Source organism: Aotus nancymaae, unplaced genomic scaffold, assembly GCF_030222135.1.
Source record: "Aotus nancymaae isolate 86718 unplaced genomic scaffold, 86718_ANA_hifiasm-v0.15.2.pri h1tg000059l, whole genome shotgun sequence".
NCBI lineage: Eukaryota > Metazoa > Chordata > Mammalia > Primates > Aotidae > Aotus > Aotus nancymaae.
In genome coordinates this window covers 58,691,899-58,719,682 of record NW_026988473.1, presented here as the reverse complement: position 1 = coordinate 58,719,682, position 27,784 = coordinate 58,691,899, and the positions used below count along the sequence as shown (strand labels likewise).

The 27,784-nt window shown below is 39.2% G+C and overlaps 1 protein-coding gene across 1 annotated transcript in view; it reads right to left on the bottom strand.

The window, feature by feature from the left end:
• Window positions 1-27,784, bottom strand: part of RNF169 (ring finger protein 169) — a 103,757-nt gene that overhangs the window by 60,913 nt on the left and 15,060 nt on the right. Inside the window, exon 2 of the mRNA XM_021671804.2 lies at window positions 8,521-8,594. Coding sequence (XP_021527479.2) covers window positions 8,521-8,594 — 74 coding nt within the window. The remainder of the gene's footprint in view (window positions 1-8,520; window positions 8,595-27,784) is intronic.

The window sequence follows — 27,784 nt, the reverse complement described above, 5'->3', positions numbered from 1 at the left end:
GTTATGAATAGCAAAAGGAGACAACAACCATATCTAATGTTCTTGGATTTTGAACAAACTATAAATTAACTGTTCTTCCCTCATATAGTTAAAATTTAAACATTCTACTGAGAATGTTTCCTTCTCCTTAATACCATACCTGTTTCCTGTACATCTTAAAGATGTACTAAAAGATTCTGTACTTACTTTCTGGTTCTAGAAAGAGATGTGCCAACACTTGCTAAAAGTGGGCACTTCTTCAAACATCATATAACATTTCAAAAGAAAGAAGAAAAAATGATAATAGTGTAGCAAAAAAAAAAAAAAAACACCACTGGAAATCTTTTTTTTTTTTTCTTTGAGACAGGGTCTTGCTATGTTGCTAAGGCAGGAGGGCAGGGGCGCAATCACGACTCACTGCAGCCTCAATCCCCCAGGATCAAGCAATCTTCTCAGCTCAGCCTCCCAAGTAGCTGAAACCACAGGCATGCACCACCACGCCCAGCTAATTTTTAAAAAATTTTTTTCATAGTGATGAGGTCTCACTATATTGCCCAGGCTGGTCTTGAACTTCTGGGCTCAAGTGATTCTCCCGCCTCAGCCTCCCAACATGCTGGAATCATAGATGTGAGCCACTGTACCTAGCCAAATCCCTAGAAATCTTAAGACATATTTAGCTGTACCATGAACCAGCCATATACATCCTTACACAAGTCATTTCTAATTAAAAAAAGGGGGCTGTGGGGCTTGGCCCAGTGGCTCATGCCTGTAATCCCAGCACTTTGGGAGGCCGAGGTGGGCGGATCACTGAAGGTCAGGAGTTCCAGACTAGCATAGCCAACATGGTAAACCCAGTCTCTATTAAAAACACAAAAATTAGCCAGGAGTGGTGGTGTATGCCTGTAATCCTAGTTACTTGGGAGGTTGAGACAGGTGAATCACTTCAACCAGAAGGCAGAGGTTGCAGTGAGTCGAGATGGTGCCACTGCATTCTAGCCTGGGTGACAGAGCAAGACCCTGCCTCACAAAAAAAAAAGCAGGGCGGGTGCTGTGAAACTAGATGATTAGAAATTCAATAAGTAACTAACTTGGTGAAGAGCTATGTGCAAGACATTACATTAAAGTGGAGTTAAAGAGACTAAAACCATATCTATCTTGAAAGATTTATAATCTAGTAAGAAAAAGCTTTTAAAAATAAACAATCTGCTTGTGTGGTTAACAACATACTTTAAACTTTCTAGATAAAGCTACCTTAAAAATAAATAAATAAATAAAAATAAGAAAAACGCGAACTCAACATTCAGTTCATGATATACTGTACAGCCAAACAGATTTAAGTGCAATGTTCGTTTTAATAAAGTACTTTACATTAATATTTTACAGTTCAAGGCAGTAAGATAATAACAGGAATTTTTAAAGTGTAATTTCAGAGATAATCAGGTCCTAAAAGTTTACTTACCTTTACAATATCCCTTTCACAAGTTAATGACTGCCTTATAGAGCTACTAATCACTTCAGTAACCCATTGACTATATCTAACTAGTCTGTTCTCTGGCTAAGGACTAGAAAACTGCATGCTTACCACTTGAATAATTCAGCCAACAATGGGGAGAAAATACTCCTCGGAAATGAACCAGAAGGCCAGGTTAGGTGGTACGTGCCTATATCCCCACCTACGCAGCAGGCTGAGCCAGGAAGATTGCTTGAGGCCAGGAGTTTGAGTCTGTAGTGTATACCTGCGAATAGCCACTACATTCCAGCCTGGACAACATAGCAAGACCCTATTTATTTTTTAAAAAGAGAACTAGAATGGAGGAAGTAAAAAAGAAAATGGATAGGTCAGCAAACCAATCCAAAGAAAGCCTCAATGACTCATATGCTCCACAGAATAACTGAAAGCAGTTCATCTTTCCCACTATAGAAACCAAAAAAATAAATAGTCTAGAAGCAAGGTTGTTTTTCCCCCACCTTCAATCTTTTCCCCCACCTTCAGTCTTTCAGAGTCCAATCATTCTAAGAAGAAGAACAAGACCATCCTGGATTATGTGTTTCCCAATTCAAAATAAAGCAACTATTATTGAACCAGAAAGTCAAAGTTAAGCATCTAACAAGCAAAGCAGAAGAAACAATGGTGTAAATGATAAGCTTAACTCAACCAAAAAATATAACTTTTAGAGATAAATCAATTATTTCAAAAGACAAGATGGCTAAGTCTTCTATTGAATGAAAACATAAAAAGATACTACTAATTTCTTCCTAAATGTTTTTCATTTCAACGTGCATTTACGGCACATCCTTATGTAAGAATAACAAATACTACAAAATTCTTTCCATTAAGCAATACATCAAGATGAAGGACTGAGAATGTGTTAACACTCTCCTTCCATTTAAAAACACCATAAAATGCCACAACACTTCTTTTTAATAGAATAAATACATAATAGAATGGGAAAGAAACAACAAAAAAGCATGCCATTAGCAGTCAAGATCACAAATACCCAAAAGATAGAACTGGTTTTCAGATTTCAGTCTTATCAACAAGAAATCACAGAAAACATACAAATGGTCAATTAACATAAAGTGCTACTCCTCTCTAGTAATAAAGGAAATGTAAAATAAAACGAGATATTTTTATATTAAGCAGATAGTAAAATATCAAAACAAAGAAAAAGGCTTGATGAGGATTTGAGGAAAACGGACTCTCGATACTCTTGTAGAGAGAATAAGTTGAAAAAGTTTTTTTAAAAGGCAATCTGTTAACATCCAGCGAAACTATGTCCTGTCTCTCTTTTTTTTTTTTTTCTGAGACAGAGTCTTACTCTGTCACCAAGGCTGGAGTGCAGTAACACAATCACAGCTCACTGCAGCCATGACCTCCCAGGCTCAAGCAATCCTCCTGCCTCAGCCTCCTGAGTAGCTAGGAGTACAGGAACGTGCCACATGTCTAGCTAACTTATTTTTTGTAGAGATGAGGTCCCATTATATTGCACAGGCTGGTCTCAAACTACTGGGCTCAAGTGATCCTCCTGCCCCAGTCTCCCAAAGTGTTGGGATTATGAACATGAGCCACTGTGCCCAGCCTCTTATCATTTCCTACTTTCACTTCTAGGAATTTAACTGAAGGGATTGTATTTGCTCCCATATGTTCATGGGTGCTCAGTGCAGCATTCCTTTAAAACTGGGGGAAATGGGCTGGGCACATTGGCTTATGCCTATAATCCCAACATGTTAGGAGGCCAAGGAGGGAGGATCACTTGAGCTCAGAAGTTCAAGTCCAGCCTGGGCAACACACTGGGCATGGTGGCTTGTGCCTATAATCTCAGCTACTTGGGAGGCTGAGGTGGGAGGATCACTTGAGCCCAGGAGACAAAGGTTGCAGTGAGCTGGGATCACACCACTGCACTCCAGCCTGGGTGATAGAGTGAGACCCTATCTTAAAAATGAAAAAAAATAGAAAAGAAAAGTACCTATATTAAAAACACACACACTCCAGCCCAAAAAAATATGCTGTTAAGTGGAAAAAAACAAGTCACAAAATAAATCAGATTATTCCTCAAAAATCCCACCTTCTGGCCAAGTGTAGTAGCTCACACCTGTTATCCTGACACTGGGAGGCCAAGGCAGGAGGATTGCTTGAGCTCGGGAGTTCAAGATCAGCCTGGACAACACAGCAAGACCCCCATCTTTACAGAAATAAAAACTTTTAAAATAGCCAGGCACGGTGGCATGCTCCTATACTTCCAGCTACTCAGGAGGCTGACGCACGTGGATCACTTAGAGTCCAGAAGTCCAAGGTTGCGATGAGCTACGATCGCACCGCTGCGCTCCAGTCTGGGTAAGAGAGAGAGAATCTCTCTCTTCAAACAACTAACCAACCTAGCCTCCTAGAGTATTTACCCTTAGACTGTAACACTCATGACCCCTCTCTGTCACTCTCCCTCATTCACAGAAAGACTTGGCACTTAAATTTTAGTTTCTCTCCAACTACTCCAGTGATCATGCCCAAAGGTCTCAATATTGGTGTACTCTGTGTTCCTTCACCTCCTCCTTAAATAAATCTCTTTCTCCATCCTATTTCAGCTATCTACTCCATGGTCATACCCTAAACTTTGTGATATCCATAACTAAACTATCTTAGCCTTTTACATTGAGAGTACCACTTCCTAGCTTTCCAGCTTTATTTATATATGCCTGTGATCCTACTTTTACCATCTTCACCATCAAAGTTTCCAACTCATTGACCCTACAACTCTTTCACTATTATATCCCTCATGTCCTCAATTTTCCCCTTAAACAACCTAGATCCATCACCCAAAACTGTAACAACTTCCTTGTATACATCTTCAAGTCCATCTACTGCATCTCCCCATCATACTTCTGGCAAAATCCCAACCCCGATTGAACCCAACATATTGCTTACTCTAAAAGTTTCCTAACTAGTCTTATTTCCACTGTTGTCCCAGGAGACAGAGGCAGCTAGTTGCCAACCCAACATCCATTTTCTCCTTCCTAAGAGAACCCTGATTTTACTTAGAAAGTTAATGTTCCTAGCTAAAACACCATGCTTCCCAGCCTCCCTAGCAGCTAGAGGGTTTGTGACATCCCAGTGCCCAGCATATACTAGGGGGACAATAAATATTTCATTAACCATATACATTAAACTATTGATTCTAGGTACTTCTGGGAAGGACAGTGGGAAGAAAGGTTAAAAGGGACTTTCACATTTTGCTCTGATATTTCTGCATTTTTCTTATGTTGAAAAGACAAACAACACATGCAGAAAGAAAAAAAATCTAAATATATTTAGAAATACAAGCCTATTCATAGAAATATAAAATTTAGAAACTCATTGTGACCTCAGTAAGCATATTAACTCAAAAGCCTCTGGCTAGAAAGGACATTAAGAACACCAGCTCCCTGTCCTTGGTAGGCCCCTCAATCCTGGTTCAGTACTGTTCCACAGTAATCCCTTACCCTAGTCTGGTTTTTTCCCAAATCTCCCACAGGTAATAGAATCCAGGATTGTTAAATAAAGTAATACCTTCCAAAATAACTAGAATTAGGGGAATAAAAATTTTTGTTAACTTTTTACAGCCTTTATAAAGGTTTTTACTGTCATTTAAAGTAACAGAATATAGTAAATGAAAAGTGTATTAGTAGCATATCACACATCAAATTAGTAATGAGTTGTGTAGAATTAATTTCCACTTATCTTCCTTTGCTCAATACAAACTTTTGAAGATCTACTGAGATCTGTTTTAGAAATCATCAATACAATCCTTCATTCCCATTTAATCCCTGTTCCCACACCCTATCCCAATCGACCACTAAATCTACTATCTGTTGCTACTGTTTGTCTATTCTGCCCATTTTCTATAAATGGGATCACAATATATGATATCTTATATCTGGCTTCTTTCACTTAGTATCTTTTTGAGGTTCATCCATGTGGTAGCATCTATCTGTGGTTCACTCCTTTTTATTGCTGAATAGTATGCCATTGTATGGATATGCCGTATTACTGCCTTTTGATGTTATGGCTTAGACTTGTATTTTCCAGGCTGTACAGTGGATAAAGGATGATTTGGTTACTTGGGCTGTGAGAGGAATGACCAGTAGCTAACTTTTATTTAAGCCAAATGACATGAATGTTTCTCAAACCCAATCTAGTTTATACAGGATGAGATTATCCTAGCTTCACTCAACAACATTATGGCATCAGACCCTTTTAAAACCACTGTTCCATACCTCTCCTCTAACAGGAACATAAATCACAGTTCCTCAAGGTGTCCTTCTCTCTCCCAAGGTTTATAAAAACCCCTCTCTTACTAGGCCTTCTGCTTTACCTCCTTTTTGTACCTCCTATTCCTTGTTTTCTCTAAAATTACCTTTAAACCGATAGCGTCAAAATTTCCACATTTTCAAAATGTCTAAAAAGATATATTAGAATACTGTATCTGTACATTCTGAAATTTTTATCAAAAAAGAACCTGTTCTTTTTATGTGGTCCCTGAAAGTAATTTCTTTTTAAACAGAAAAAAAAGCTTTGAAAGTAATTTTAAAAGAGACAAAAACCACACAATGCCAATATAAATGAAGCATGAAGATCCAAGTCAACATGTGACACCCTCATTTACAAGTGAAGATCAAAGAATATACAGTAACTAGCCACAGTTTCCTATTATCTTTTCTCTTTAATGTGACCTTCTAAACACTGATTTTTCATTCAGTGAAAAATACCACAAGTAATGGTAGCAGCAGCCTGTCTGGAGCAGGCACTGTGAAGATGCTGGCTGCAGTAGGAAAGGGACATCTAGGGCTGCATGCTCCATGGAGCCAGCAGGAGTCAACAGGAGCTGGGAACAGGTAGAAGCCATGCCCATTTCCAAGTTGAAGGGGTAGGAGCCCTGCCACGCTGGGTGCAGCTGCAGTCACCCAGCTATGGCTACAGGCATCCCTGTGCTCTTGAGGGCCCAGGAAGTCCCCCAACCCTCATCTCCCACCCCCAGAGGCTCAGAAGTACCTGCTCCCACAGCCTGGCCTCTCCCCACTCCTAGCACCCATACCAATTTTACAGAAAAGTTGTGACTGAGCCCAGGTGCTGTCACTACCCAGCCAGGTGGGAGCACGCTCAGGGTGGTACTGACATGCCAGCCCCCTGCCACCTAGGCCCCCTCCAGACTTTGGGCACAGCAGAGGACGGGAGGAAGGTCATGGGAGTGCTGACGGCAGCTTGGCTGAGGCCTGCAGGTGTCCCACAGCACAGCCTGGGCACTGTGAGTACAGTGGAGGGCAGGTTGATGGTAGCAGGAGGTAGACAGGCTCCTGGACAGAAAGGGGTGGATCCCCCATGAAGCCCCACCTTCAAGCTGGAGACAGCCCGAAGCTGGGGGCTGGGCTGCCAGTTCTGCAGACCAGAGTGAGAACTTACAGTGCTTTTTCGGGGCCTGCCCATGGCTGCCCATGGACCAACCAGTATGCACTTCCTCCCCTCTGAAGCCCATAAAAGCCCTGGACTCAGCCAGACAGGCAGACACGGGGACGATCTGCCTGTGTAGGGGAGATACCCACTGTGGATCTCCTCTCAGCTGAGGGCTGAGCAGATGTCTGGACCTGCCTGTGGAAAGGAGCTACCCACTTCAGTCTCTTGAGAGCTGTACTGTCACTCAACAAAGCTCCTCTTCACCCTACTCACCCTACAGACGTCCACATATCTCATTCTTTCTGGACACAGGACAAAAACTTGGGACTCACTGAATGGTGGGACAGAGAGAGCAGTAACAAAAACAGCTGAAACTCACCCCTCGCTCACCATGTTGTGGGCAATGAGAAAAAGAGAAGAGCTGTAGCCCTTCAGGAAGCTCAGACCTAGGTGATCCCGAGCCAGGGCTGTGACACCCTCTTTGGGGCACTGTGGTTCCTGGTTTATCCAAGTTTCAGGCACCACCGCATTCTCCAGTGCCAGCAGTGGAAGCCGCTTGTGATATGCCTGGTCCAGCCACAGCCTCACAGGATCTGGCACCCGTGCCAGTACCTGGAGCTCCCCACCCAGTCACAGCCAGCATGCCTGGCTGTGCACAGCAGCCAGACCCCATGCTCACTTGCTCACACATCCCTCCCCTCTGTGCCTGGCTTGCCTTTGGCAGGCGTGGGATCCGAGCCAGTAGCGCAAGCACAGCCTGAAAGAACAAGTGAGCAGAATGAGCCCAGGAGGCCCGAGCAAAACTTGGGCAAAGGGGTCACCAGTCACAGTGGTTTCCAGTTGGCAAAACAACATGCCAAGGATCCTGTGACAATAGCGTTATTGTCTCATCTCTATTTTGTGATGATGCTTGATCCAGATTAAGTGGATCACTTACATTTATAAACTATTAGATGCCCACATGTAGAATGATTAATCAATTATAAAGCTGGGTGAGGAATGATGGTGCAGGGAGAGGGGTGGGAAAGAATGATACACATCTAGCAACATACTTCTTATTATCAGCCTTTTTAAAGTCTTAATTCTCTAGGTGATTCCCAGAAAATTAGTTTGAAAACATCATAAATGATATGGACACAGATGAAAGCTTTCCCAATGGTAAATATTTTCTAACTAGGAAGTTATTTCACTATCCCGTTAATGACCTATGTTACAGTTCTTCTGGAGTATTTAAAGGAGCAATAATGGATAACAACAGCTACATGTAACTAGAAGAACCTTGCAAGATAAAGAAAAATAATACAAGCAATTATTAGCAAGGGCACCTGTTAAAAGTATCAAGAATACCTCTCTGGTGGCCAGTTATTGCTACTGGCATGTGACAGCCTCTGTGAACTGCATCTTCGTCTTTAAAAAAACAACTAAGGGAATCTTGTGTTACAGTTTATTCTACTTTCATTATAGCTCCAAATCTAACTAGGCTGGTATAAGGTAGTGTGAAGAAAGGCTCTGTATTATAAATTTTTTAAAACCTGGTAAATCAAGACTCCCACTAAGCATTCTTTAATGTCATTATTTCAACCTACTTTAAGAAAATGAATGACATGATAATACTTTACCTTTCTCAAGCTTTCATATTCTTCACGAAGTTCCTCAGTCTTGCTTAATTTGATTGGTGCTCTGAATATAAAGTCTGGAAGAAAGGGAAAAGAAAATATTTTTTAACAGGACTTTCTAGGAAGGAACCAAGATCTTGTCCTACTGCTCCCCTCGTACTATAAATCACATTAAAATTTGTGGTCATCTTAATTTGAATATGCATTCATTCACTTAACAAATATTTATCAAAGGTTACAAATCAGACATGGTTCTAAGCATTGAGGAGAAGCACTGCACAATACAGTCCTTGTTCTCCTGCAGCTTATCATCTTGTGGAAGAAAACAGACAACAAAGAAGCGTGTATATATGTGCTACAACTGGGGTACTAAGTGCTATGGGGGAAAAGTGTAGGATATATATATATATAGGGTTGTCTAGAAGGGGCTAACTAATAAAGTAACATGTTAAAAGATGTCAAGGAAAAATTACATTTAAAGCTCTTGAGTTCAATGTTACTGATTGACATTTTAAACGAGCTGAAGTTTTTATTCACAATACTGTATTTTCCGTTTCTCAACACTGCCAAAGTATTTTCCTGTATATAAAATGCATATACTCTTGTATGTATTTTCAGTATACAACCTGATTTGTTTTTGTCCTCAAAGCCTTCAGTGATTTTGATTGGCCTATAGAATAATGTCACAACTTTTCAACATGTCATTCAAGGTTTTTCAGAGACTGACCACAACTTTAACTTTCTAAAGCACTGTACAGATCAACCCTGTCTGTCTAGTCACAACATACATACAGCATTTTAAAACCTTTTATGCTATTTTCTCAACTGAAATTCTATCTTCTCCCCTTTTCTACATATTTTTAAATCTAAGCTCTCTGGTCATAGGAGGTACAGTACATGTGGGTTATATAAATAGATGATAAAAATCAAAGCTAAGAACAGAATAAATGGTTAAGTCTTAAATACTATCAAAAAGGTGGAGTAAAGTACACAATTCTGCCTCCTTAAATGTACATGACACTTCTTTATGCCCTCAATGTATATTTGAGGTCTAAATATATACTAATTTTTAAGACTTACTAATAACTGTACATCCCACTGAGGCTGATAAATATTTGTTATAAAAAAGGAGTCTCCCCAAAAAGTTGCCTTTTGTCCTTTTTCAGTTGTCTCAACTATCTTATTTTTTTTTCCTGTATTTCCCTCACAGAGGAATCAACTATTTCAGAAAGACTTTTATTTAGTATACTGAGTAATGTAGGAGATATTTAGATAGAAACACTGGACACATTGGACCTAAAGCAAATATACAAAACAGTAGCATAAACCTTTACCAACCACTACAGAATCGTTAGACCTAGGTTTGGGAGGCAAACATTCCATCACCTTCACCCACTTGAATAAAAAGTCCTAGGCTGGGCATGGTGGCTCATGCTTGTAATCCCAACACTTTGGGAAGCCGAGGCAGAAAGCTTGCTTGTATCCAAGAGTTTGAAACCAGCTTGGGAAACAGAGCAAGACCCCATCTCTATAAAAAATAAAAAATGAACCAGGTGTGGTAGCATGTGCCTTGCCTGTAGTCCCAGCTACTTGGAAGGCTGAGGTGGGAGGATCACTTGAGGCCAGGAGTTTGAGGCTGCCCTGAGCTGAGATCGTGCCACTGAACTCTAGCCTGGGCAACAGAAAAAGATCCTGTCTCAAAAAAAACAAAAAAACTCCTGACGACTATTTTAGTTCCTTAAGCACATTTAGAATTATAGGCAAACCGCGTTTAAAATTAGATGTTTAAAAAAAAAAGAAAGGGGTAGAAAGCCTTAGGGAAAGTAAATACTTTACATCCATTTACTGAAAACCTATTACATGTATATTAATGTAAATATACAGTTTTTTCTCAGTGAATTTTCACAGAAACTTGGTAAGATAGGTATTATGCCCATTTTACAATAAGAAAACTGAGGGATTAAATGACTTAGCCCAACGTTATAAAGCTAGTGCATGGCAAAACAAGGAGAAAAGATTTAACAGGAATGAGGAAGGAAATACACGATTAAAAAGGTAACCCCCATCTGGAGTTGAGCCCAGTCTCTCCCCTTTTACAAACTCCCTTATAGTAGCCCTCCTTGAATATATCTTCCTTACTATCTTTTTTTATAACAAGAGCAACCCATCAAGAAGATGTAACAATGATAAAACCTGTATGAACCTACAACACAGCAAAAATAAATAAGACTATATGGAGAAATTAATCAACATTTAATGTAAGAAATTTTTTAGCACACTGCAATTAAAAACAGATAGATCAGGCGGGGCACAATGGCTCACACCTGTAATCCGAGCACTTTGGGATGCCAAGGCAGGCAGATCACTTGAGGTCAGGAGTTGAAAACCAGCCTGGTCAACATAGTGAAACTCCATCTCTACTAAAAACACAACAACAACAACAACAACAAAATAGCTGGGCGTGCTGGTGGGTGCCTGTAACTTGGGAGGCTGAATCAGGAGAATCCCTTGAACCCAGGAGGTGGAAGTTACAGTGAGCCGAGATCGTGACACTGTACTCCAGCCTGGGTGACAGAGTGAGACTCCATCTCAAAAAACAAACAAACAAAACAGACCAGGCAGACCAAAAGGTCACAAAAATATAGAAAAACTGAACAATAAAACTAATGTGGTCATGTGTGTATATAAACATTAACTTAGTCATGTGTGTGCATATATGTGTGTGTATGTTTATGTATATATAAACCCCCAATGAACAGAATGTATATCTCTTAAGGCAAACAATTTAAAATACTGATGATACATTAGGTCATAAAGATGCTTCCAAAAATTTCAAAGAATTTGTATTACACATACTTGCTCTTTGATCCTGATTGCCATTTTCCAGGCCTAGTTTTCTAGCTACCAAGTTGGTAATTTGGGGCTACCTAATACTCTTTTTCAATAAATTCCTTTTCTGATTAAATTTACCAGAGTAGATTCCTGTCAATTGCAACCAACAACCTTAGTGATTCAATTTTTTACATGGTACCCTGAAATAATCAATAAACCAGTCTCTAGTAAAACTGATTAAGAAAGAAAAGAGAGAATATAAAATGATATTAATAAAATGCAAGTTCTAAATACAGATGTCAAGGTGAGTTTAGTTTAAAACTCCAGAGACTATTAAAAGAATGCTATAATGAATATCTTGCATATGTATCATTTTACATGTCTACAAGTGTATCCATAGGATAAATTGCTGGAATCAGAATCCCTGGCTCAAAGGTTATGTGCTTTTTGAGAGGTTCACCAAACTGCCCTTCTGTCATGAAGCCTGTATCAATTTAGAGTCCTACCAGCAATGCATGACAGTGCCGTTTCCTCACACCTCCTTTTTTCCTCACACTTCCTTTTCACTTTTTTCAGAGATGAAGTCTCACAATGTTGCCCAGGAGGGAGTGCAGTGGCTATTCATCAGCACGATCATAGTGCCCTGCAGCCTCAAACTCCAGCCCCTCAAGTGATCCTCCTGCCTTAGCCTCCCAGGAAGCCAATCTCACATCTTTTCCAACACCATGAGTGCTGAAACCTTTGAGCTTTGCTAATCTAATAGATAAAATTTTGCATTTATACACTTATATTTTCTGAGTGAAACTGAGTACTTTTATACGGTTAAGAATAATTTTCCATTTCCTTTGATATGAAATGCATATGCATTTCCTTACTCCTACTTGTATTAACATTTCTTCTTGATTTGTCAAAGCTCCCTATATCAGAAAAATTGGCTTTATGTCACATGAATAGCAATACTTTTCCCAGTTTATCATTTGTGCTGACTTTGTTTATAGTGGTTATTTTTATGTAGTTATATTAATCAAACTTTTATGGCTTCTATATTTTTTACTGTATTTGGAAAGACTTTCTTTCAGGCCAAGATATAATAACAAATTCCATCATATTTTTTTCTGGTAGAATGCATAATATTCTTCTCAGTTTTACTTTTTAAAAATTCTAAATCTTTATTTTTATTTGAGAAGCAACATAAGGAGCATAATCTTATCCAGGCTTATAAATAAGTATACTATCCAACACAAGAAACCAAAAATATTTTAGCAATACCCTGGTAGAAATGGTAATTTTCACTTATTATTGGAGAATTTGCTTGCTCCAAAATACTTCACTGATAATTAGTACAAAATGTCTCAAGAGCTTAACATCTTCATCTTTTACATAAGTAAGCCTGATCCCCAACTTAGAAGTTTCAGAGCTTTGGATAAGTCTGTCTCAACTTCCTCTTCTGTAAAATCAGAATACCTATCATCACAGGTTATTATAAGGATCAAATGAGTGTAACAAAAGTAAAAACACTTTGCAAACTATTTTAGCCAGTAGAGTGGCATGCAGCAGAATTTACTAAGTATGAAATTGTCTCTGCTATTGGTGGGATAACATTCTTTAAATTGTGGTTTGGTTCAATTTACTTGCAAGTATAATTTATAAGAAACAAAGATAATCTCCAGGTGTGGTGTCTCACGCCTATAATCCCAGCAATTTGGGAAGCTAAGGTGGGAGGATCTCTTGAGGTCAGAAGTTCAAGACCAGCCTGAACAACACAGAGAGACCTCATCTCTGCAAAAAACAAACAAACAAAAATTAAACAAAAAAACCCCAACAATTAATAGGGCATGATGGTGCACACCTATAGTCCCAGCTACTCAAGAAGCTGTGGCAGAAGGACTGCTTGAGCCCAGGAGTTTGAGCCTGTAGTGAGCGATGATTGTGCCACTGAACTCTGGCCTGGGCAACAGAGTAAAACTCCAACTCTTAAAAACAAAAAAAGAAACAGAGATAATGTTCTAACTATTTTGATATATATATATATAACATAAAAAGTTAAATTCACTTTGGGATATTTATTAAGAAATCTCAAAGTTCATATGAGACCAAGGAAGAACTCAGCATGACTGAAATCTTACTATGCCTCTGGCTTATTTGACAGCAAAAGGTGATGAGGAGAGGTAGAGGTAGGGTACTAATTTATATGTACCAAAATTAGTACTGATATTAATCAAGTTTAGTTGGATTAAGATGAACAATGTTTAATGCTTTAAGGATCATTTTTTGCCCAACAGGACTGTGCTACATTAAATGACACCATGCCCAAAAGCTCAAAAATTACATAGAAAGTAAAGTACTTCCTGAATACTGAAACAGTTAAGCATAAAAGGCTGTGAATTGGTCCAAAGTGATATTAAGTTAAACATTTAATCCTATGTCCTATTTTAGCAGTACCCTCTAAAAATGCCAAGAAGGAGGAAAAAAATCCTTTGTGTGTTGTGTGTGTGTGTGTGCTTGCAAAAAGAACATAATGTTAAGTTCAGATGCCTGCTCTGTCAATTAAGTGAGAGTATTTAGGAATGTCAAAACTTGAATGATGGAGACTTGGGAAATTTTATAAAAATACATGTTGAAGCTTCTCTTTGCCTTGGTCTCCTTGTCTACCAAATGGGAATCGAAATACGGGCCAAACTACCTCACAGGAATGATGGAAGACCACAATTAAAAGTAACAATAGTAGTAACCAATGAAGAATCCCCATAATAAATAAGTAAAAACAGCTAACGTTTAATGAGAGCACACTCTATGCTAAATGTTGCAAGGATGCATATGCATAAGTGCACACATGTACGCACACAAACACGCACGTGCACACACACACACACACAGCAGAAAACAGTTGACACAGCAGGCATGTCTATCCTTAAAAAGGCCTGCTTCCGATGCTGGCCCTTGACTGGTGCCCAGAAACTTGGGTATCAGGAGGGTTCCCACCCTCCTTAACTGATAAGAGTTGTTCACTATACCTAAACTGTAGAAACAAAATAATTTGTGCCAAACATCTGCTTTCCTGAGGGAAACTGAAATTTTGGCAAGTGCTGGGTATAGGGTGCCTATGTGATCAGCTTATATAAACCCTAAGCACTAAGTCTCTAATGAGTTTCTCTGGTTGGGAACGCTTCACAGGTTGTCACAACTCCTCACTAGGGGAACTAAGGACACCTTGTGTGCCTCCACTAAGAGATGACTTCAGAAGTTTGTAATTGGTTTTCCCCAGACTTTGTCCCACATGCCTTCTCCCTCAACCGCTTTTGCTCGGTGTCTTTTCACTGTAATAAATCATAGTAGAGAATATAACTACACACTGAGTACTTTAAGTCCCCCTAGCAAATCTAGGGGGACCTGTGGATGGTCTTGGAGACCTCCCAACACACACATATAACACATGTCTTGAACTTAATTATCTCTTTAGAGCATAATTTCAATCTCAGAAATGAAGGCAACACATCAGATAACTTCTAAAGTTAGCGATTCAGTAACAATACTTTTATTTCCTACTCAATGTGCTTCTCTAAATTCTGTAAATCTCCATTAAAGAATAATATTACAGGTAAAATGCTATTAGGATTTCAAACTTATGAGAGTATGTATGACATCAAAATAATTTATTTGAAGTCTTGTGAAATGTGGTGTTTCAATCCACCTCGACTATTATGAGAAAGGAGCTAGAAAAAGGTCAGAAAAATGAAGATCTCCCCTTTTTAAATTAAAGTCTCATAATATATCTTAAAGGTGAATGGAGAACATGTATGCATTCAACAGTATTAATTATGCTAAGACAGTTATTATGAATCTTTTAGTTTCCTAGATTTTTAATAAAGAAAGAGCAATCACATACAACAAAACAATTGTTATCTGACGATGTGAGACTTGACTTTTCTTTCTCTTTACTTCCCTTTCCTTCCTGGGGTCACATTTCAACTTCCTCTACCCTAAAAGAGGAAACTGTGGTTGAAATGACAGCAATACTACCACTACCAAAAACAGAGCAACAAGATGTCAAGTCAGAACCAGAAAAGGCAACATCATCTTCCTCAGTCCAGAGGAGTTAGTCACAAACCTACCAATACCTCTACCAGCTTTTACAGGGATTTTTAAGTCTTCAGTAGCACAGAAACACTAACTCACCCTTCCTTCCTTCACCTCACAGAACAGAAATGCTGGAAACTACTTCAGGTGTCATTGAGATGCTGAATATCTTAGCATTCATAAAATCCAATGGTTGAAGTACTTCCTTAATACCTATCCTTTAACTATTACTACGCTTAAGAGGAAAAGAAACTCTCTAAGGATATAATGCCTTAAGAATGACATGCACCTGTGGCCAGTGACCTAAAATGAATCCTATGTGAATTACAGGAACAGATGCAGTTCCCTGAAGATCCTTCCTGAAAAGGATTTTCTTCCGGGTGGGGTGACTACTTGTTAATAAAGGCAAACAAACAAAACAAACTACAAGGAAGACATGTTGCTAATTGCATCAAACCATCAGGAATGAAGTGTCATTGTCAAAGCATCCATACTCAATGCAAAATTGAAAAAGAAGCTCACTCAACTGTGATGGGAAGATGCCATCCCAAAAACTCTCAAATCCGAAGAAAAGCATCCCTTGGTACCTGAGTATGCTTGAGTTTTTACCCCTGTAGATTGGGTTTCTATGAGTGCAGCGGAATGAAAAAGAATTTTGGACCTACTGAGTCCCAAGACCTTTGAATAATCCCACTTACTAGCTATTTATCGTTGAACAAAAATTAAAAAAAAAAAACCTCTTTGCACATGAATTTCCTCATGTGTAACTTGTTAATAATACAACCATATATCAGAACTGTAGACAAGATTAAATTATGATGAATTCAAAAGCTTGTAAGCTATTGTTTGGCAAATTATTTAGCACGATACAAATATATAGATATAATAGTTATATTAATATCTGTTATATCTGCTATAAAGTGGTTAACTGAGAACTAATGTATTTTCTTTAAAGATACAGAGATAATTTTCTGTAATCACAAGAGTTGATTCTATACCACTTATATTTCAACATGACATAAGAGACCATCTATATTAGTGGTCCCCAGCCTTTTTGGCACAAGGGACCAGTTTCCTGGGAGACAATTTTTCTACTGACTGGTGCGGGGGTTGCGGGGGGAGCAGATAGTTTCAAGATGAAACTGTTCACCTCAGATCATCAGGTATTAGCTTGTCATAGGACAGCGCAGCCTACCTAGATCCCTCACATGCACAGTTCACAATAGGGTTCCTGCTTCTATGAGAATCTAATGCCACCGCTTACCTGCTGCGTGGCCATGTTCCTAATAGGCCATGGACCGGTACCAGTCCAGGGTTGAGGACCCCTGACCTATATGACATGGATCTGTCTACCTCTTCATCTTCATTCCACTTCATTCCCTGCCTATTTTACATTCCATCAACAGCTATGCTTCTTGCCCTGAACAGCTATGGTTCTTGCCTCTAGGCCTCTGCCTGAAATGCCCTCGCTTTCCACTCTTACTCTCCACAGCCACTTCATAGGAAGCTAAAAAAACTTCATCTTTAAAACTCAGTTTAGGCCAGCCGTGGTGGCTCACACCTGTAATCCCAGCACTTTGGGAGGCCTAGGCGGGAGGATCACAAGGTCAAGAGATTGAGACCATCCTGGCCAACATGGTGAAACCATGTCTCTACTAAAAAATACGAAAATTAGCTGGGTATGGTGGTGCACGCCTATAGTCCCAGCTACTCAGGAAGCTGAGGCAGGAGAATTGCTTGAACCCAGGAGGTGGAGGTTACAGTGAGCCGAGATCGCGCCACTGCACTCCAGCCTGACACCTGGTGACAGAGCGAGACTCTGTCTCAAAAAAAAAAACAAAACAAAAAAAAACTCAGTTTCAATTTCTACAAAGCATAAGATAATGAAACAAAACCAAAAGATGAACTTGGAAAAAGTATTTGCCACACACATAATAAAAGACTAATTTCCATCTCTATCACCACCAGCAGCATCATTACAGTGGCTGGCAGTTATGTAGCATGCAAGGTCCATTTCTAAGTCCTGAATATTAACTAACTCAACTTCATAATTGACTCTGTAGGAAGGTGCTATGGTTAGCCCCATTTTACAGATGAGGAAACTAAGGTACAAAGAGTTTAACTTGACTTGCTAAGGCAATATAAGTGAAAGAGCTATGATTTAACACAAGCAATCTAGATCCAGGGTCTGTCTGCGCACTTACCCACTATGCCTTATATATATGTATGAGCCTAATAACTCCACACAACAATGGATAAATGACATGCATAGGCAGTTTACAGTATAAAAAATAAAAACTAGGTCAGGAGCAGTGGCTCGCGCCTGTAATCCCAGCACTTTGGGAGGCTGAGGTGGGCAGATCACAAGGTCAGGAGTTCCAGACCAGCCTGGCCAATATGGTGAAACCCCATCTCTACTAAAAATACAAAAAAATAAACTAGCCGGGCGTGGTGGCACATGCCTGTAGTACCAGCTACTCAGGAGGCTGAGGCAGGAGAATTACTTGAATCCAGGAGGCGGAGGCTGCACTGAGCCGAGATTGCACCACTGCACTCCAGCCTGGGCAATAGAGGGAGACTCTGTCTCAAAAAAATAAATAAGAATAAAAAATAAAAACAAAACACTTTTGTATCAAGTTGGCAAAAAACAAAAAGTTCCATAAGACAAGAGTTAGCGAGGCTATGCTTTAAGATATATATGTGTATAAATATATACATACAAGAATATTCACTGCTGATTACTCACCATACTAAAGACTGGGAACAACCTAAATGTCCTTCAAATAAAGACTGATTAAATAATTAGATGATGGAGACACACATGGATCTACTTCTATACTGCCTGGTTTTATTCATGTTGTGGTCTCTGGGTTTATCTGTAATTTTTGTTAGAATGTCATTCATTGTGTATGAAAAACTATAAAGGCCCTGGGTGATGTTATACTCCTACAGAGGAGTCACCGTGTTCTCTGACAGGCAGTTAGAATGAGAGGGGCAGATCACTTCACAATCCAAACATGACATGAGCTGACTCAAAGCTGGCTGCCAGCATAAAGCCTGTACAGCTCATTCTCCCCTAGTTTGTAGCCCTCCAAGGATCCAACGGAGAGCCCAGTGTTTTCCAAGTCTATCTTTCTTGAAAGATCATGAACTTTTTCTCCTCAACACTGGAGAACTGTTAAGAGTCTGCCTTGCTTTTCATAGCTTTCTGAGAAGCTTCTTAGCCTTTTACCTCGCACAATTAAGAATCAGCAAACACCTTGGGACCTAGGAGGAGGGAGGCAGGTGGAGGGGGCAGGTAGGTGGAGGAGGCAGGAGGCTACACATCTCTCTCTTTGGGATCTTGGACTCTCAGGTTCTGGTTGCCTTGGCAACTCAACTACAATTTTTGTATCCTCAGTCTCATGAAGAAAGCACCGCTGACGTTTTTGCCTCTTAATAGCTGCAGTCTCATTTTGCCAAAAATCCACAAACATCTGAAATCCTGGCTGCCTTGGTAACATACAATGCCTTCATACAGTTTTTTTAAATCAGGCTTTTCTAGTTATTCTCAGCAGGAGTTTTTGTCTGCTACAATCTGCTTTATCATACCCAGAAGAAAAATCTACATATTTCATAAGCAGTGAAGAAGATAAGATTTTCATGATGCAACTACAAGTCAAAAATTAATACCATTTTTTAAAGTATGAGATGACGCACATCACAAGGCAAGTGTGCATATATAAGTAAATCTGAGGAAAAGAAAAAGGATCAATGAGGCTGAATTCTTAAAGGCAAGGCTTCCTGGAGGAGGTGAATTATGTTAGGCGTTACAAGTACTAGCAAGGAAAAAGCCACTCTGGCAAAGCAAACTTCATGAGCAAAGGCAGAAATGACTATGTTGTGTCAGATGGACTGGGTTAGGGTGGGTGGGCAGTAACGCTGGATAGATGAGATGGGAGCACTTGGTCAGAGGGCCTAAATGCCTAGTACTGGAGCCTAAGGATAATTCTAGAGACAAAATAATTACTTGTAAATTCCTAAATTGAAAGGTATGAAACTCTTCTCTAAGCTTAATCCAAAAGTGATAATGATGGAATGGAGTTGAGGGCAAGGCAATCAGTTGTTGATCTAATGTAATAATAAAGATATTAGGTAACAAGAATGAAAGAAGAAGAATGAGGAAACAGGTCTAATGAAAAACTGTGGAAAGAGAATGAAGTTGTTGCTGAAAGAACTAAAATGTTTGGCTATTCTTTGGGAATAGTATTGAAAATTTTAAAATACTAAATGAGGATAGTTAGGACAGAAATGAAAACACTAATGAAGAGATCTTACCTGAGTCTTATCCATACTGAAGTTCTGATGAAAAAGGACACTGAAGTACAGATATCTTTCAGGCAGTTGAATTTAGCACTGGAACAGGGTTAGACATACATATGTTGGGGGTTTCACTTAGAAAAGTTACCAAAAGCTGTAAGAGTAGATATGCTTAGATGAGACCTCCAAAGGAATAACCAACATTAAAAAAAAAAAAGAGTATTACACATGGAATTTAAGGGACTTCCAAATCAGGTAAAGGATGGTAAGAAACCAGAAAAGAGGTAAGAGAAAAAAGCCAACATAGTTCAAAAGGGGGGGGGGGGGAAGCAATACTGTTTATCAACTATAGCAGAGCAATCAAATCAATGTGGCCAGAAGGAAGTCCTTGCTAACAGATCATTTGAAGATGTAGTCACCACAGATTAGGAGGGTAAAGAGGGAGAAAGAGCAAGGAAGAAAACAAAAGAAGAGAGCATTCCTTTGAAAGTCAAGAAAAGGACATAATAAAAAGCAGAATGTGGATGATCCAAGTCCTAAACAAATTTATAATCTTACAAGGAAAGGAAAACCAAACTTGGGTGAAACAACTATACTATGTCAAAAGAGTTATAAAACTCAATACCTAAGTGCTGCAAGAGGTGGAGGTGCACAACAGCAAAAGGAGGGCAATGAATCAAAGCACATCTTTCACAACGAAACATATGTTAAGTGCAGAGATACACAAAAAACGAGGCAATTATCACTATTAGTATTACATTTACCTGCTTAGCCAGGCACAGTGGCACGTGCCTGTAGTCCCAGCTACTCAGAAGGCTGAAGTGGGAGGACCGCGAGTTTGAGGCCAATCCCAGGCAAAGTAGGGAAACTCCATCTCCAAAAAAAAAGCAGCCAATCAAATTTACCTGCTTATACTATCCACTAAACCTTGAACAACCACTGTCAAATGCAGTAAGTCAAAGGAGAAACTTTAAAATAAACGCACCACTTAAAAGTAGGAAGGCAGAAATACAGGAGTGAACCATAAATGTATTCTAAAACCAAACAACTGTAAATAATTATTTTGAGAAGGAAATACAATCAGCTGTAACTAAACTCCTCCAAAAATTAAATTAAAATAAAACCAAACTAAAGTGTTTCCCATTTTATCTGTTTTTTTGGTTTACTTCTTCTGATTCTCCAAGAATATGGATGATAGTCAAGTACCAACTGTCTTAAACTAAGGCAATTTTCACCCACCCCCTTGCCCAAGACAAGTAACAATTTACAGTAGGCAATATAAAGAGTCTTTACCTGGGAAGAAGAGGAAATACACAGAGAGAAGTTTAAAGTAAGCTAATAAAATGTAACATCAGATTTTAAGGCTGCTTACTTGGGTTCCATAATTTATGCCACCGATTACTACTATGGTAGCAGTACTACTACTACTGTGCTTTTAAACTATTCTTTGGCAAAGTACTAATCAAACTGAAATGCCACAGCCCACGCAACAAGAACTTATGAAATGCTTTGTAACATTTGATCTAGTAATGTAATTTCTAGGACTCTAAGAGAGTTATCTGAAATATAGCAAAACTTTTACATAAAAATATTTTCATTGCAACATTGTTAACAACTGCAAGATAAAAATCAAGAATACCTAACTGTCCAATACTGAGAAACTGGTTAGGCTAATTATGAACCAACCATACACTTGTATTATTATTCAGTCATTAAAATTGTACACTTTTAAAAATAATATGCAGTATTACTTTAATAAAATGGGAAACTGCTTAGGTTAGTGAAAGACGCAAGTCACCTATATGGTAAATGCACCTGATAGCAATAACTTAAGCATATCCTGAGAATAACCGATATGGCGAACACATCTCAATGTGTGTTCCGAGCTGGAAAATCTGGGAGTGGCCAACTCAGAAATTAATTTCTTGTCTATGAGGAACATCTGAGCCCCTGTCAAGTGGAACATGGGTCATAGAGGACATAGAGACTTTTGAGTTGGATGAGGGGTGCCAGGTGGAGGCTGTTAGGGAAAGGGCGCTACGTGGAAATGCTATAGAAACTGCAGGCCTTTTAAAGTGGCAGTTCTTCTGCCCAGCCCGCCACCACTGGAGTCTCTCCCTGTATGTAAAGCCCCCAGGAAAACTCCATGTCTCGTTTGCCGACTCTGGGTCTATTCTTTGGCCTCTTGAACCTGGTGCTATCCCCATTGGAGCTGATGGGGATTCGGCACAACATCACCAGATTAAGTATACCTTATAATCTCAAACATGAAAAACCATTAAACACAGAAATGGCAATAACATACTGGAAAAAAGAAACAGTGATATAATTGTAAAACTCACATTTGGAAAAAGATATTCGTGATAACATATCAAGTTATCATATGTAAATGTGTAAGAATGATAGAAACAGTCACCAGAGATTAATAGATTAAAGAGGGAACAAGCAATGAGGAAGAAGGGAGGTGTTGTAGAAAGAGAAAACATCAAAAAGGTATGAAACTCTTTCCAGAAAACATTTAATACAATTTATTAGCTAAGACTAATTCACAAAAAGCTTTAAAAATAGTTTTAAATAACTAGGGAGACGATGACAGATGCAATGTCACAAAATAAACAATTGCCAAATGAATCTTACAAACAAATGCTGCAGCTGAGAGTCCACAGGAGAAAGAGAACAGGGCTGAGAAGGAGAGGCAATGCTTTCACAAGATGAGATGAAGCTGCATCTGGCCTATTGACCCTAGTTTGCCAATCACTGGATTAGAGAGAAAGACAAATTAAGACAGCTGAGGCTGGGTGTGGTGGCTCGTGCCTGTAATCCCATCATTTTGGGAGGCCAAGGCAGGAGGATTTCTTGAGGCTAGCAGTTTGAAACCAGCCTGGGCAACACAGTGAGTCCCCATCTGCACAAAAAATAAAAAAATTGGCCAGGCATGGTGGTGCATATCTTTAGTTCCAGCTGAGGTGGGAGGATCAATTGTACCCAGGTCAAGGCTGAAGTGAGCCTTGAGTGCACCACTGCACTCCAGCCTGGGTGACAGAGCAAGACCCTGTCTCAAAAAAAAAAAAAAAAAAAAAAAAATTAAGACAATCAAGATCAACAGGCTTTGCAAAAGCAGGTATCAGATAAGGGTAGAGTCAAAGTGAATAAGGTTTCTTGTTGAATCCAGAAATGGCCCCAACAACAAGGCTTTGTTGTTAGGCAACCCACATTGGATCAGCATCGTCAAAGCAGCAAGAGGCATGTGATAAAGGAGGTCACAGAATCAAACACAGGCATAAGAATGCTGCTAAGATGAAGGCTTTGGACCTTAAGGCCTTCTATCCTAGCCAGACCAACACCATGTGGTTGTCCCCACTACCACATCTATCACCACCATGGTACAAAATCCTTTTGTACATGGTTTTGTCCTGTTTGAGTCAAAAAATCATTCCTGTTAGTCCACAAGGTAGGATGATACCAGAATTAGAAAGCATGCAAGATTTGGAACCAGACACACCTGCATTGAAATCCACCACCTAGTGACTATGTGCCTACCAGTATTTACCTTTGCTAAGAACTGTTTCCTCATTCATAAAACAGGAGTAACACTTACCTCAACACAGTTGTTTATCTCACCTAATCCTCCAATACCTACTTGGTATAGATTCTGTGGGCATTCAATGGTCACTAACTGGCCTCCCTGTGTCTTAGACTGTCTTTCCATCTATTTTCAATATTGCTTTCCTTTCTTTATAAAGAGAACTAACCTTATCACCCTCCCACTTAATAACTTTTGGTTTCCCACTCCCTCCAAGATTTGTAAACAGGACCCTATCTGCCACTTTAGCCAATCTTCTACATTCCTTCAATACTCCTTTTCTCCCCAGCCCTCACACATCTCGCTATTCCTAGATATGCCATACCCTATCTCTGCCAGGACTTTATAAATGCCACTTCCTCCTCCCAGAATGATTTTTTTCCCTTTTCACTATATGATTTGCTATTCATACTTCAAAACCCTATTCACTGCCCTCTTCTTTGCAAAGTTTTCCCACTAATCCAGAGAGACTTATGTTAGCTTCCTGTAGGCCCTCATGGCATTCTGCACTTATCTCAATTGTAGGAACATTTACTACTTGTGTTATAATTACTTGACTTTGCCTCTGACATCCTAACTTGAAGTTACGGATGATCTCTAGGTATTGAGTCTCAGTGTCAGCAATGACTTATGAGTGTGTGTGTGTGTGTGTGTGTGTGTGTGTGTGCGCGCGCGCTGAATGAATCAATGAAAAAGTCTGCTTTCATGACAGCATCGTTTTGCATTATGGTCTTTTAAAGAATTCATTTTCTGAAGGGAGCTGCATTTTGTAATGCTTTTCTTTATAGTTAAGGCAAAGGTGAACTTACTAAAGTCGAAGTCTTATTATCATCAACTTTAAATTAATAAACTCCAATCTTTTGAGGTTGCATTATAATAGTTTTACAGTACTAACCACTAGAAAATTACAAGAGAAATGGCAAAAGAAAAGGAAGGGAAAGTAAGTCCATAAAAAACAAAACTGAACATAAACTGTCTTCAGGCTTAAAAATTTAGTTGTACATAATATAGGGAGAAATGCCAGATACAGTGACGGGGGGATGGAGGCAGCAAACCACATTGCCATGTATGTACCTATGAAACAATCCTGCATGATCCGAACATGTACCCCAGAACCTAAAGTACAATTAAAAAAAAAAATTTAGTTGTACATACATGTGAAGAGAAAGAATGTCTTGATGAAGTTTATGCAAAAAATAAAAAAAAGCAATTATTGTTCTGCCTGCCAATACAACCTAGAGCAGCATTAATAAGAATTTAGCACTCAGATAGGAAAGCAGTAAGTCATATTATATTTGGCTCTGGTCAGGCATTAAAGTATCCGGTTCAGTTCTGAGTGGCGTATTTAAAGATGACTAGAATGGTTAAGGAATCATGACACATAAAGAAAAACTTTCCGGCTTTTTAGGAATTTTTCCTTCATTAAATATTTACTGTCTAATACATTCCAGGTACCATATTAAGTGTTGAATACATAAAGACATAATCCCTGACCTCAAAGAGCTCAGTGTAGTGCCAGAGACAGACATATAAATAAGGAATTTTAATCCAGTGAAATGAGGGATGCACAAGATCAAATGGTGGCAAAAATGAAGGAATAATCAACTCACATCTGAGTGAGAAGACATTTTACAGAGTCATGTTTCACTTGGGTCTTAAAGGATGAGTATAAATTTGCCAAGTAGATAAGAGGGAAGAATAGTCCAGACATAATAATCATAGGTGAGAAATATCAGAAAGGCTTCAAAAACCATACCGTATTCCAAGAACTCTGAATAGTATTGTATGACCAGAATCTTGGGGAAAGAAAACAATGGAACAAAAAGATGAAGATGAGAAGTTTAATCTAAAAACTTAGAAGTAATCATGGTCTCTAAAAATTTGAATATTGAAACTAGAGAAACAGATTTTGATCCACTAAAAAATTTTCAAACAATTAAAATTGTCCAAAAATATTCCTCTGACTAGAACAAAAAAATATAAAAATTAAAATTGTCCAAAAATAGAGAGCAATGAGTACAAAGTCATCAGAATGGGAGAAGCATCCCTATGAATGTATAAGATCAATACTTCCACTGGTGTTCAGACCTCATCTTCCTTTATCTCTTCATTGACTTAGCTCATTCCATTTCCTCCACTCTCTCTAGCACCATCAATTTCCTCCTCTCTACTATGATAATACACAAATCTAAAATACAAACATGACTTGATATCATCTATCTTAAAAAGAAAGCATTCTTAAGCTCTTGTCCCCGCTGTAGGTACTGACCCGGTTACCTGCCCCCTTTTACAGCAACTTCCTCCAAAGAATTGTCTAAATATTATATGCACTATTTCTGCTTTCTCATTTTTTTATTTATTTATTTTTTTTTGAGATGGAGTTTCACTCTGTCACCGAGGCTGGAGTACACTGGCTCACTGAAAACTCCACCTCCCGGGTTCAAACAATCCTCCCGCCTCAGTCTCTCAAGTAGGTAGGATTTCAGGTGTGCACTGTCATGCTTGGCTAATTTTTTTTGGTATTTTTTAGTAGAGACAGGGTTTCACCATGTTGGCCAGGCTGGTTTTGAACTCCTGACCTCAAATGATATGCCCACCTCAGCCTCCCAAAGTGCTGGGATTACAGGCGTGAGCTACCGTACCCGACCTTGCTTTCTCATTTCTAATTCTCACCTTAACCTACTCTATTAGGGCCTTTTCTTTGTCCTACCACATTACCAAAACTGTTTTTTTGTTTTTTTGGTTTTTTTTTTGAGACAGAGTTTCGCTCTTGTTGCCCAGGATGAAGTGCGATAGTGCAATCTCAGCTCACTGCAACCTCTACCTCCCAGGTTCAAGCAATTCTCCTACCTCAGCCTTCCAAGTAGCTGGGATTACCAGCACCTGCCACCACGCCCAGCTAATTTTTTATATTTTTAGTAGAGATGGGGTTTCACTATGTTGGTCAGGCTGGTCTCGAACTCTTGACCTCAGGTGATCCACCTGCCTGAGCCTCCCAAAGTGCTGGGATTACAAGCATGAGCCATCAGGCCCGGCCCAAAACTGCTCTAAATAAAGTCATCAAGAAAGACTTCCAAGGTTCCCCAAGGGAGGTATACAAATACAAGCACGAAAGAGTTCAATGGATAAGTTGAATCTGATATACAAATGGAATCTTTACTTAGCCTAAGAACTAAGCATCTTTAAAATTAAAATATCTAATACTAGCCTTATTTATCAACCTGGGATAAATTGGCTCAGCTTCAGTCTTTTTGTTTATTTGAAACAGGGTCTCACTCTTTCACCTAGGCTGGAGTGCAGTGGTATGATCTCGGCTCACTGCAGCCTCAACCTCCTGGGTTCAAGTGATCCTGGTGCTTCAGCCTCCTGAGTAGCTGGGATTACAGGTGTGTGCCACCATGCTTGGCTAATTATTTTTGTATTTTTAGTAGAGACAGGGTTTCACCATGTTGGCCAGGCTGGTCTCGAACTCCTGGCCTCAAGTGATCTGCCTGTCTCAGTCTCCCAAAGTGCTGGGATTACAGGCATGAGCAACTACACCTGGACAGTTTCAGCTTCTTAACATTCTTTCAGGGAGGTTTGTGTTTTATTCATCCTTGTATCCCTAAAACCTGGCAGAGTACTTGGCACGCAATATGTAGTATGTGCTCCGTAAGGGTGTACAAAATGAATGACTGCATATAATAACAGCTAACACTGATTAGGTATTTACTTTCTATAAGCACTTTACACATATCATTTCATTTAATCTTCACAACTCTGCAAAATAGCTACTATTATCCTCACACTAAAAAGGAAGAAATTTAGGTACACAGATTTAAGAAGCTTGCCCAAAGCCACACAGCTACTTAGTGGTAGAACCAGTATGCAAACTCAGATCCACTAACTTCCAATCCTGTGTCCTTTCCAGAATGCTATTTAGGATGCAAAATGTTGTTACACTGAAGTATTTAGTGAAAAATTTTATCTATCCTGCAGGCATTTTACAATCCTTCTGACCTCATTAGAAAAGTAAACATGTAAGAATATTATTGTGTCTGGGATTCAGTAGGTAAAACACCCAGGCAAACTTGAGAAGAAAACTGGCCTGGTGGTGCATTTGCAGAAATGACCATCTTTCTCCCTCCTTTCATTCATATTTAGCTTATACTACCATACAATTATCACCTTACTTTATAATATCCTAAGTGCTATAATCAAGTCATCTAAGCTGATAAATACATCTAAGAAGGTTCAGAGAGGCATTAGAGAAAGAAATGCAACAGGACAGTAAATCTCAGTCCACGAATTGATCGGATTGGTGTTAAAAATTGACTAGATGAGAAATCCTGAACTGAGGCTACAATAAAGTCATTTATTGCACAAATATTTATGAATCTACTATATGTCAGGTACTGCAGCACCATGGGAATCTAGGCTATCCTCCCCAAATCCTCTCCCAGGCCTCAGCATTTCAGGCCAAATCTCCTAGTCACC